Source organism: Epinephelus moara, chromosome 5, assembly GCF_006386435.1.
Source record: "Epinephelus moara isolate mb chromosome 5, YSFRI_EMoa_1.0, whole genome shotgun sequence".
Taxonomy (NCBI): domain Eukaryota; kingdom Metazoa; phylum Chordata; class Actinopteri; order Perciformes; family Serranidae; genus Epinephelus; species Epinephelus moara.
This window is the reverse complement of record NC_065510.1, coordinates 11,550,410-11,563,037: the sequence shown is the minus strand read 5'-3', so window position 1 is coordinate 11,563,037 and position 12,628 is coordinate 11,550,410. Positions and strand designations below refer to the sequence as shown.

The window sequence follows — 12,628 nt, the reverse complement described above, 5'->3', positions numbered from 1 at the left end:
AACAGTCCAAACCATGGGCACAAACTGTACAACAGCTGAAGAGTGATGGTTCTCTGTGGGTGGAGGGAGGTGGGAGGAGTGGAGTTAGGGTATGGGAGGGTAGACCTGTGATTATGGCGATAGTGGTCTTTTTTATTATTTTATGTTGATGTAATTGCACTTTATTTTTACTATCTGATTCAGTCCTACGTTTGTGCCTGTTACAACATTTGATCTCCTATTAATGCCAGGGTATCATGCACAACTGTAATGTTCAGAAGAGCCTTAAATGGGGCAGACCTTTTCACTGCTAACTACTTGCTAACCTGCTAACACCCTAAAAATGTCTTCAGCAGGGCTGCATGCACACTGCATACACACTTACCAGATAACAATCAACAGTTAAGTTTCATAGTTTGGTTACTGTGTCTGCAGGCTGCACACAGTAACCTTCTCACTGAGCATTCTCATACTCAATGTGAAAAGAGAAATGTCAGGAGCAACAGTAGTTAAATGCTCAAGGAAATTTATTTCATTGTATGATGATCAAGTCTTGCCAGAGTGGGTCTTGGCAAAGGACACAGTTCAGGTGTGTTAGTCAGAGTCTCCTGACTCAAACTCAGCACACTCATCCTCCGAATCTAAAAATGGCAGGGCATCACGAGGTGAAACGTAGGCAACCACGTTGTCGAGTTCGGACACCACACAGCAGCTAACAGCGCTGCGGTTAATGTCCATGTCGCAGGCCACGTGCCACTCATTAGTTGCTGCGTCGTAGTACTCGACATTATAGGTGGTTGAGTGGCCGTTGAAGCCCCCGACAACAAAGAGCAGATCTTCAAGCACTGCGATGCCGAAGTTGCTGCGGGGAGTCACCATCACAGACACCTCATGCCAGGTGTTGGTGCGGGGGTTGTACGCCTCAGCGCTGCGCAGACGGGCGGAGCCATCAAAGCCACCAACCTTTGGGAGGAAAAGTACAATAAAGTCTTAAATGTTTGAAATGGAGATGGAAGCAGTTTGTCAAAGAAAGAACGCCTGCCCTTAAAGCGTCTGTGAGTTAAATCTAACTGCTGACCAAATCTTTGAACACCTCACACAGTTTGTATGTTATGGGAGCATCAGCTGAGTTTCGTGTACTTACTGCAAAGACATGGTCTGCATATGCAGTGACGCCAACTCCACTGCGCTGGGAGGTCATGAGGCCGATCATTGTCCACTGGTTGGTCTCTGGGTGGTAACATTCAGCCGTTTGCAGGCAGTCATGCCCATTGAAACCACCACAGATGTAAATCTGGGGAGAATAGAAAGGGTTTTTAGTGATTGAGCATTTTTCTTGACTTCAACTGGTAAAAAAATAACAGAATTATTTCTACACTTCTGCAAGATAATGAGTGAATTACAGCTGAGACGAGGCATCTAGTGAGGAATCTTATCGTCTAACTGAGAAATAAACTGGAAGGATAAATTAAACGTTACCTTATCACCAAAGAGAAAATGTTATATATACGTCTACTTATACTGTGATCAGATATTAGCTGTGCTTAGTTTGACAGTTTGTCTGCAGTTCACAGAGATCGGTTTCAAATCACCTACCTTGTTGTGGAGTGTTGTGCAGCTGGCATCGCTCCTGCTCTCGTGCATGGATGCAATAAGACTCCACTGGTTGGTCTCGGGGGTATAGCGTTCGGCAGTGCTCTGTCGTGTGTACCCATCATAACCTCCCATGGCATAGATGCACCCATTCAGCCCAGTGACGCTCACGTAGCAGCGGCGGTAGTACATGGGTGCCACCTCATGCCAGGTGCGTGAGCTCAGACTGAACCTGCGGACGCTGTTGAAATGCTCCGCCCTGTCAAAGCCACCAACACAGTAGACATCCCCATTGAGGAAGACGGTACCGTGATAGGCACGGGAACGTTCATCATAGTTTGTCACGTTGATCCAGTTGTCAGTGCGGATATCATATGCCTCAATGGCATTTGTTGGATTGCTGCCGCTCCAGCCTCCAATGGCCAACAGGATGGCTTTAGGCAGGCGAGGACGGACAAGGGGGTTGCAGAGATGAAACAGAATGGCCCTGTTTCCCCCGAAGTGATCAACGATGTCATGAGCTTCTCTGACCATGGACTGGCACATGGCGTTGTTTGTCACCAGCTCATTGGCCATCACGTTCAGCTGCAGGTAGTCTAGACTCAGCAAGGCCAGTCGGACCTGCAAGGACAAAACAGGACAGAATCTTGAGGTTAATGAACTGTAGCACTTGTGTCCAGACCTCTGTTGCCATTTTATAATTATGTTAAATTCTCATGACATTTAACTCATTTATCCTGCCTCCCAAAGTTTTAAACATCCGAAACTCAAAAGATGCAGTTGGTAATTTAAATGAAAATTACTTTGTCACACACACAGAAATACAGTCTCACAGTCAGACAGATAGTCTGTTAAAAAAGGTATGTCCCAAGCGCACCCAAAACAACCAGTCAGGGCCAAGGAGTTTCTAACACAGCTGTCAATCATGTCAATCATTGCTCGTGAACTGCAGTAAAAGTGTCAAATTAGGCAGCGTTGATCAAATATGAATTAAGATTCTGTTACTGCATTGCCTAGTTCTCACCTCAAATGTTTATTTAGAAACATATTTTAGTGTACTGTTTAGCTGTAAAATGAGAAAGATTGTGACCATGCAGCCATGTTGGATACCATAGACCGGAGTACCAAGCACTGCCCACAAGCCAGACCAACCATCTCATTTTACAGCTAAACAGTGCACTGAAGTATGTTTCTGAAAACATCTGAGGTGAGAAATAGGCAATGCAGTAACAGAAGCTTGATTCATATTTGATCTGTCTAGTTTGACCGCTGCTTATGAACAGTAATTGATATGATTGACAGCTGCGTTACAGACTCCTCTGCCCTGATTGGTTGTTTTTGGCACACTGTGGTAGATTGTAGCAAATGCCATTGGAAGCAGAAGGAAGAGGAGTGACATGTTTGTTTTTTTCCGAATATAGTGACAGTTTCAGCAAATGTGACACAAACTTTTTTTCATAAAAGTAACCAGGTGAAGCTTTGAGTAATCTCTAGATTTCTGTAAGTGATGTATAGTGTATATCCATGCCAAATCATCATGTGTGCACCAGCACATGGGCGAAACTAGAGAAACATTAAGATCAGACAGTTTGCTTTTTCTACAGAATATGTTCTGGACTATTAATGATAAAGACAGATAAAGCCAAAAGGTGCAGTAAAGTGCAGCATGACTTGCTGTCAGTCTGCACAATCTGATTTCCCCATGTGGGATCATTTAGTGCCGATGATGCAGGATGTCAGTCGCCAAAAAAAATACCTCTCAGTCAATATGACTTCAATCTTACAGATCTTAGTTTGATTGATAAGTTAGTCTGAACACAAACTGAATTACAGGAAAAACAGGTGTGAAAGTAACCTTAAACTTAGCTGGACTTGATCTTGTGATTGAATTAAATTTGACTGAAGTGACGTTACAGTTTTCATTATTGTAGTCAGGAAAACACCATCAGCCACATGTTGAAGATGTAGATCAAAAATATATGTAGTGACAGACAGGTGTCATACCTTAGACAGGAGCACAGCGATGTGACTGTTTCGCTCTTCAGGCATGTGGGCGATCCAGCGAAGGATGGCCTCAAACACAGTGCTTTCTTTTCTCACATTGATGTCCTGTCTTTCAAGGAGGTCAGTGAGGTCCTGCACAGAGAGCTGCAGGAACTCTTGAGTGAAAACAACCTCCTCAAAGTGATCAATGATGAAGTGGTAGGCCTTGGCCCGCAGTCTGGGGTGGAAGCAGATGAAGGTGAACTGAAAGATGCCAATGCAGTTCTGGGTGCAAAGCCGCTCTCCCAAGAAGTCGCAGCAAGTTTGCACAACGCCCATTATGTTGAGCTGATCGGCTGCCAGCATCAGCTCCTGTACGTTGTCCTCCGTCACAGAAACAGAGCCGGTGTACGCAAACTCGATGATGAGCTGCATCATGTCAGGAGACACGCCCGATATGTCAAAGACCTTTTGGTCTGGAGTTGCCCAGCGTCTGAAGAGAGCTCTGTGGGACAAAATGAAGACAGAAGAGGGTTGCAAATAAGCTGTATTTAGCTTTTTCTTCTCATCTTTACACTGATACCAATAAAAAAAATGTTTCAAAACAGCAGCAAGAGTGAAATATCAGATCAGATGAACTCAGTGCACTAAATTACACACCTAAGGCACAAACATTATAATAGTCTGGATACATTTAGGGTCTTGTTGCAACTTTGCTCACCCAAGTTGTATCTTAAGTCATAAAATCAGTTGAATAACTAACACATCGTGTGAAAATGTTCTTTTTTTTTTAGTATAAAGTTGAAGAACGCTGACGATTTTTAGTTGCAAACATCTGATTGGCAATGAGAACCTTCAGTTGAACTGTAAACTGAAACTACATTGACTTTGTGAAGACTAGAAATGTGCACCATTAGTTAACTTTTGAGTTTTTAACTATCCTTTAAAATAATTTCTGTATGTTCTCCTCTCTATGTCAAACTTGTTTTATCACAAATGCTCCATAAATCAAATTAATTCATTACTGTGACTGCTGTGTATATATTTTCTTATCAGATACTCACAGGAAATACGGGCTGCAATTACACAGGACGACCCTGTGGACTTGAAATTCAGCATCCTTGACTTTTATGACCGCATCACAAAAGTCTCCCTCCTGACGGAGCTTATCAAACACGGAGCTTGACTCGTGTGAAGATTCGCTGTGGTCGCTCATCTTGTTTTTTTGGAGAGAGCTTTCTCTGTGTTTGTTGGTCGGTTTGACTTGTGAGTCTGAAATGTTCTGATGAGTTGAGGGGCTATTTCAAGACTTTCAGGCGTCAAAGAGGTTCTAGAGTTCTAGACCCGCCATTCTGCTCTAGAATGGGTTCTTATGACATCATGGCTGATAAACTGCCAACCTGTAGATTTACATTAACACATTAACCTATGCATTATTTCATTATATGATTTAGTCTTTGTTTTACAGTATATCGGTCCAATAGTAGGTCGACGATGTTTCATTAAAGTGTCAAAAAGATCATAACTGTGGCTGTGTTTTGCATATATGCTAACCCACACTGTACAGTTGTATCATTTAGCTTATAGATGCACACAGAAAGGTTTATGGGTTTGTCAGAGGCAGAGGTGAGCACAGATACAACATAATATATATATTTTTTGCCTGTATTTGACAGAACAGAAAGCATGAAAAGAAGACAGAGAGAGGGGATGACATGCAGCAAAAGGCCATTGGTTGGAACCAAACCTGTGGCTGTAGCCAGCATAGTCTTTGTACATGGGACACCTGCTCTACTTGGTGAGCTACTGGGCACCCCAAAATATATCTTGCAACAAATAGGACTTATTGCTCATCAAATGTATCAAAATCCCTAGAGGAATACCTGGAGCATCATAGTGTGACATGGAGGGCACGGACCAAGCGTTGGTATTTGATGAGTTGGGAGTGAGAGTGTGTTGTGGAAGTGGGGGCAGCATGTTTTTTGATTGAGACTGATTGACTGAGTGAACTGAGCAATTAGGCCAGGGTGATGCACTAGTTCTTTCGGATGACAATAAGACTTTTTCAAGAGTAATAAATTTAAGGGCGAGGAGTAAGTACATTTCTAAGATCTCCATCTTTACAGGTACCACTTGACCGAGTGTAAAAGAAACAATTACGCTTGTCGGTTACATCGTGTAAAGTTACATGACATATTTATTGCTTATTCCTCCTTTTAAAAGGCTGAACTCTGACAGTAGCTTCCACTGTCTGTATGCACAGCTGCAGCTGCTCCGCCCGGCTGTCCTGGGAAAGGCTGCGGCTGTAGAGATGGTTAGTGCTCAGACTACAGCTACATTAGTGGTTGAATCTGTGATGCTATACATATGGCTACCACAGTTACGTTTGCCATTTAGTTCTTCATTACAACTGCTCTGCTCTCGATTGAGCGTATGTTGGGACAGCATGCGAGCCCCCTTTTGATCACGATGCAATTATGACAAAGCAAAACCCAGAACAAGAAAATTCCTGGCCACACATTTCATACCAAAATCAATAAAAGACAGCAGCCTTGACAAAATATTTTGTATTAGCTGCACCGATCAAATCTACCACAAAGTGGAGCTGTAGTTACATATTAAAATGGTTGGTACAAAATAAGGACTTTTGATTGTCTAAAGGTGCTTGTGTACATTTACATTTCGTACATTGTGATGCCTGTGCCCCAGAATTTTCTTTGCCATTTTCTGAAATAAAAAAGTTACTCTTTGATTGATGGTGCTTTTAATGTGCCCCCTCAGAATATAGTGGTCTTTGTTAGTCATTGTCATTCCTGTGCTGGTTTACAACTGTAACCATGAGTGAGGTGGCTATTATGTTTCATAAAACCAGATTAATTTCATTTTCTGATTTCAATGCACGAGCAAGGTCTAAGTGATGTCGTGACGATGTGGAGTTCACAGCACCTATGTTGGTTTCTGACAGTTACCATTCTTGACAGTGATAAAGGAGAGGTCCCCTACCTCCCTAGCTCCGCTTATGATTCAATAATAAGCTTTTCCTGAGTTTGGCTTGCTCATATGTTCATTGTGATAGATGTGCTGGGAAAATAATCAGTGCCACTTTTGAATGTCAGTTGCACTGTTTAGGGTGAAACCCATTTAAAAATAAATGAACACACCAGGTGTCACAGTGAGAGAAGAGAGGAAACAAGCGGAGACATTACCATCTTTATCCAGACTGGTTTGCTTTACTCCTGTGGGTAACACTTCATAAGCATTGTATTAATAATTAACGAATGCATATAACACACTGTAATCCATCTGTCAGCAGATATGATGTGTTTTTATGTGTGCAATTTATAAATAACTCATTTTATGTAACGTGTACTGTTAGTGAAGACTCCAGTCTGCAGTGTAGTTCATACACTTCACTGATAAACCAGAGGATGTTCGGTAAGATTGGGCTTCGTGATCAAAGAAAATTTTTGTATCACGTCTACACTTCTGTCCGAACTCACTCACTACTTTTGCCATAGTGACAGTTTCGAACTGTGATAATAAATTAATGTTGTGTTTACAGCTTGTTATGTTGCCGTCAAGTGGCTAAACCACCAGTTAATACTCATTTAAGGGGTTTGGTTTTTGCCTCTTTGGAGGGGTTTTGCTTAATATTTCAACACGATGTGTAAATAAAAGAGAAAGTCTTTGACCAAACTGAGTGTTTTTTTAATTAATTTCAAATGAAGGATTAATTAAATCGATTTAAATTAAGTTTTAATTCATGCTGTTGCAGGAGGCTGATAATCTGAGATGCTGTAAACGACCAGAGGAGAGTGAATGAGTTGATAAATGGGGGGAGTTGTTAAAATGTTTGTGCATGTTACACTAAGCTCAGCTACACTTTTCACCTCACAGACACACACACATGCACAAACGCTAACACACACTCATGGTCACAGATGGAATTTCATGCTGCTCAGGGTTTTGCATTTTTCGCCTGGGCAGAAATGGAAGCATGATCACTCATGTTAATCAACACCTGTCACTCTGTGGTTTGCTTAGGACACACACACACACGCTTTGGGACACACACAGGCCAGCTTATCATTTACATACCACAATCATTTACATACATTAAAACAATACCGGCAATCTTTATTCATAGGACTAGAAAGTAAAGATAAAAAGTATAAGCAGAATAGCATACTCAAATAAAAGTACTTGTGCAAAAATGCACTTAGATAAAAGTAAAGTATTCCCTAGTAAGAGAATATGTTACTTCATTTTTTTGAAGGTTAGGGAATACAAAGAATTCAGGTTACATGATGATATATGAAACTGCTGAATTATATTATGTTTTCACTCTGTAACAGATGTGACCTAAAATGTAGCAAGGTTCAACACTTGTGATAAAAAGTAATTAAGTAAAAATAAAAGTACCAATTTTTAAAAATTCTAAAAAAGTTCATTCAGGGCACTCACAAGCTCACCTGGTAGCGTGGGCACCCCATGTACAGGGGCTGTGTCCTTGCTGCAGCAGCCACAGATTTGGTTCCAACCCACGGCCTTTTTCTGCATGTCATCCCCACTCTCGCTCCCCTTTCCACGCTATATCTGTCCTGTCAAATAAAGGCAAGAAAAGCCCTAAAAAATATTTTTAAAAAAAGTACAAGTACACACACACATACTATGACTTTTTTACAGTAACACGTTTGAATGTTACCATTTATTTCCTCCTTTTATTCTGCGTTCTTCTCCTATGTTTCCGTGGGTTTTCTCCAGGTCTCCCACCAAAAAGACATGTTGCATATTGGAATGGCTCCTGTCAGAAATGTCACTGCCTTTGACAGACACATTGACCTGTGGCTGCCCTTTGCTCCTAAAGAGTCAAAGGGGGTCACAGAGCAAACATATTTTGTGTCAAACTATTCCTATAACATCAGTGCTGTCAGGCCATGCTGACTGTTTTGGTTTTACATGCCTAGGTTAGAGATACTATCTCTGAATGTTGGACTGTAAGACTAAGACAGAGAACCTGAATGGAATTTAATTTGTGCTGCTCAAAGCACTGAAAAACTTGCCTGGCAAGATGTCTTTGCAGAAACAATGTTGTGTTTGCTCTGGCAGAGCTCACTGTAAGTTTTCAGTGCAACTACATTTTTCTGAAGAAATACAAAAACTGTTTATGATTTATTTGTTTCCAAATGTAATTTTTCAGTTCACTGACCATTCAGCAATTCTGCAATCAACCCCAAAATATTTGTGGGAAGTGAAAAAGCAGTTTCTAGTGATTTTGGTGAACAGACCTTTTAAAGGTGACACATGTCATGAGGAGTGTAATATAGCCTATTCTATAGCATATTTTATTGTCTAGTGAGAGACACTATTGAGTGTATTATGGGAAATGTAGTATCTGGTCTTTTTGCCGCCCAGTTGCCAGAAGAAAATGTTGTCAATTGCACTTACAATCCTTTACATTTGCATGTTTTGTACATATCATATCAGTGTTTCGAAAGTGACACAGTTTATGAGCTCTGAATACTGCTGGATAACAGAAACAGTTGTGATTTGGTGAGTGATTGCTGTGTTTCCAGTGGCTTTTTTGGCACCAAACATGGGAGTTTTGTAACAACCCATTGCTGCGTTTCCTGCCGGTATAGTCACACCACCAATATCTCGGCCTGTGGTGCTTTGATTTTGATCGTTCCTTTAATTAATCTGTGTCTCTCAAGACGCCCAACTTTAAAAGTGAAACATTAAATCAAATCAGAAGTGTCTTTCTGTATTGGTAAGCATAATAACAATAAATAATACACTTTATTTATAAAGCGCTTTTCAAAACAAAGTCACCAAGTGCTTTACACAGTTGATCCTGGATTTAAAACGATTCAGAACTGAGGAGCAGATAAAATGAGGCAATTTTAAGAAAATACAAAGAACGAAAAAATGACATAAAGATAATATACTCTCACTGAAGCAGATCAGCAAAGTTGGCAACTAATTAAAAGCCAAGCAGCTTTTGCACTAGCTGAAGCCATGAGATGGCTTTTTGGCTCAGCCCTGACTACACTGTGTTGCTGTAATCTTACCGTGAAGAAATGAAAGCACGGATGACCTTCTCAAGATCATGTTGAGAGAGAGAGAGGACCTGGTTTTGGAGATTTTGGAGCATTTACTCAAAGGCATAGATTTCAGGAGAAAACAAATAAAACCTGAGAGTAGCAGGGGGCTTTTGTTTGACAAAATTAAAGACATTTCAACCATGAATTTAATGCAGAAAAGGCACAAACTGGTGCATAATAATTGACCAAAATGCAAGAAATTAACCCCCTATTTCATGTGCGTCTACTTATGACAACTGTTCCTCTTTGCTCTTTTGTGATGTTTGAGACAGAAAGAATGATTTCTGATGGATACAAAAGCAAAAATAAACAAGATCAAGAGTTCCTGTGGTAGCAACCAAAGCCAACAAAACAAAATGCCGGCCTGTGCTGTGCCAGAGCATGTTCTACCCCATCATTAATGCACCTAATTTGTTTTCATTATGTAATTGCTCGTTATGATCATCTTGGGGTGTTCCCCCCTTCCCCTCTCACTCCCCTCCAAAGAACACACTACTCCTCTTTCCACTTACATGTCGATCTATCTTCTTACATCATCCCGACTCATCTTCCCTGTCACTGTCCCCCAACGCTTCACCAGTCCCTCTCTGAATCAGCGGTCTGATGTAACTGGAGACTCTGAAGCTGTGGCTTGTGACCCAGTAATTCCTGCCATCCATACCATAAAAGAGGGCTAACCCTGGATGCTGCTCCACATGACTGACTGAAATTAAAAATATTACTAAGAGGTGAGTGCAGTTTAAAGAATGTAGAAATTCCAATGTATGGTTATTGTGATACTGTAATCTATGAGCTAATCCATATGATAGTTTAAACCTGTTTGTTCAACTTACTATGATACCAGATTTGAAGTACTGTTTAATGCTTTTTATTTGTAGGTGAACTATTTCTTTAGGTATGCATTTCCGACAGTAAAAATTCCTCACACTGGTTCAGCACGTCTGTCTGATACAGGGAGAAGGGGGTAACGTTGTATGTGTGTGAATGTCAGAGAGGGAGGAGGGAAAAAGAGAGGGAGCCAGTCAGAACATTTCAAACTACTGTGCTGGCTGCACATGGAGTAGTGTTCAGCACCAGAAAAAATCTTTTCGTGTCTTTGTTGGGACTTTGCAGATGGTGGAGTCAGGCCTCCGAAGGTCTCACACTTTTGGATTATTCCTGTCTTTTGCTCTTCAGTCTCTGGCCTTTTCGTTGGTCATTTCCATCCATCATTTCAATCTGTATTCACTGGATTTCTGAAGGAGGTGATCTGGGTTTCCAGAGTGCTCTGGAGATGCAGAAGACCAGCAAGAAGAAGCGAGCTCAGAGGACCAGCGCTAACCTCACGAAAGCAGCTCATCAGTGAGTAACGGGGTTAGGTGAGAGGGGCAAGTCACAGACAGTTTAGGAAAATAAAGTCAGTAGCCTCTCGTGTGTCTAAAGTTTGGAGATAAGTATTAATCTGTCTGTCCTTTTGTGCCTGTCCACCCTTTTTACTAGCATGAAATAAAATAGAAAGCCACTCAGAGATGTTATTGATAAAGAGGATGTGTTTGCATTTGGAGTGCTGGTTATTTCACCACTTTTCCCATAGATTAGTCTGTACTCATCCCTCTCACCCATTATTCTAACCCACTACCACTTTTGCATGTTGCTCTTCATGCATGCTACTTATCTAACCCTTGTCCATCTTTTTTAATGATTAGTGAAGTTTTGAAAATCCCAATTTAAAAACTTCAAGCTGTATTAATGGATATTTTGGAAATGGATTTGTCAACAGATATAAAATTCAGACAGTCCACTTGAGCAGACTAAATTGGGTGTGAAATGGTGGCATCAAAATGTTGATGATTTAACATGAAAGTAAAATAAGTACAATTTAAGATACAGTTACTATAGGCAAGAATAAAATCAGGAGTCAAAAAGTATGAAAGCTGCTTTTTTGAAATTCCACCAATGAAAAGATCCACAACACACCTTTAAGGTCACTGTATGTCAATCAGTGCAGTTGTGGACAGAACATTTATCATGACAGCAGTGAGAGAAAACACAAATCAACAGTCTTGACTAGTGTTTTTGCTACGAAGCGTTTACACCTGTCAGTTTGTGTTTTGTTTGCAGTTAGGTGTTAATGGATGTGTATAGCATGACTCCAGCTGTGCTCCGTATCATTTCCATGTTTTTGTCGGAGAGGAGTCATTTTTCACGCGGTGCAGACAGCTACAATCTCGAAGGTTTATCCCATAAGCCTCTGCTTGTCAGCATGCTTTAACATTCTCTCTCTGATCCTCTGTCACACATATGCACACACACACTTCAATGCTGATTGTCGGCGGCAGTAAAATATTTGTCACCTGAAGAAGCTACGATGTTAATGTCGCCTCTAATTTCAACCCCGGTATCAGATAATGCTTGTTGTTGGCTGAACACAAGCTGTAACAACATCCCTGGACTTCAGTGAGACACAAACCTCGGCCAAACCTCGCGTGTCTAATAGTAATGGTCAGTACGCAAACTCTAAATTTGTCTGGTTACCTTGTTAATTACCTTGATAATTGCAATCAAAATATTTCTGCACAGACATAAATTCAACACTCTAATGTAGAGGTTTTTTTTTACATGGGTCAGGTTTGGCTTGCTTTAGCCACCACATCCCATGAGAAGCCATGACACGTTTCTGTTACAGCCTCACAGCACGCGATAGATGGCAGCCAAAGGTGTAGGTTTCATTTGAGCATTAGGAGGGACACATATGAAGCAGGGGAGGGTGGGGTCCTCCTTCATTTCCTGCTTTTGGTAACATTTTAAGCACCAGTTTTGAGTGGAAATTAGGGTTGAGCAGGATACTTGGAGGAAATGAGTATCTGGTACATATCTTACTATATAATGATGAAAACTCTGCCTGTGTGTGTGTGACTGTTCCGTGTTTTTCTCCTCACTGACTTGGTCAATCCATGTGAAATTTGGCACAGTGGTAGAGGGTCATGGGA

General features: G+C 41.1%; 1 protein-coding gene across 4 annotated transcripts in view; it reads right to left on the bottom strand.

Moving 5' to 3' along the window:
* Positions 1–9: 9 nt before the first annotated feature.
* Positions 10–12,628, bottom strand: part of LOC126389747 (kelch-like protein 10) — a 37,055-nt gene continuing 24,436 nt past the window's right edge. Inside the window, exons 2-6 of one of the 4 annotated variants that reach the window (XM_050043582.1) lie at positions 8,020–8,156; positions 3,577–4,060; positions 1,576–2,193; positions 1,124–1,273; positions 10–942 (exon numbers count right to left, since the gene is read on the bottom strand). In XM_050043582.1, coding sequence (XP_049899539.1) covers positions 574–942; positions 1,124–1,273; positions 1,576–2,193; positions 3,577–4,060; positions 8,020–8,120 — 1,722 coding nt within the window. In that variant the 5' untranslated portion in view covers positions 8,121–8,156 and the 3' untranslated portion in view covers positions 10–573. Of the gene's footprint in view, positions 943–1,123; positions 1,274–1,575; positions 2,194–3,576; positions 4,061–4,619; positions 7,052–8,019; positions 8,157–12,628 lie in introns of those variants that run through there. The other 3 variants (XM_050043583.1, XM_050043585.1, XM_050043584.1) reach the window with 3 other exon arrangements.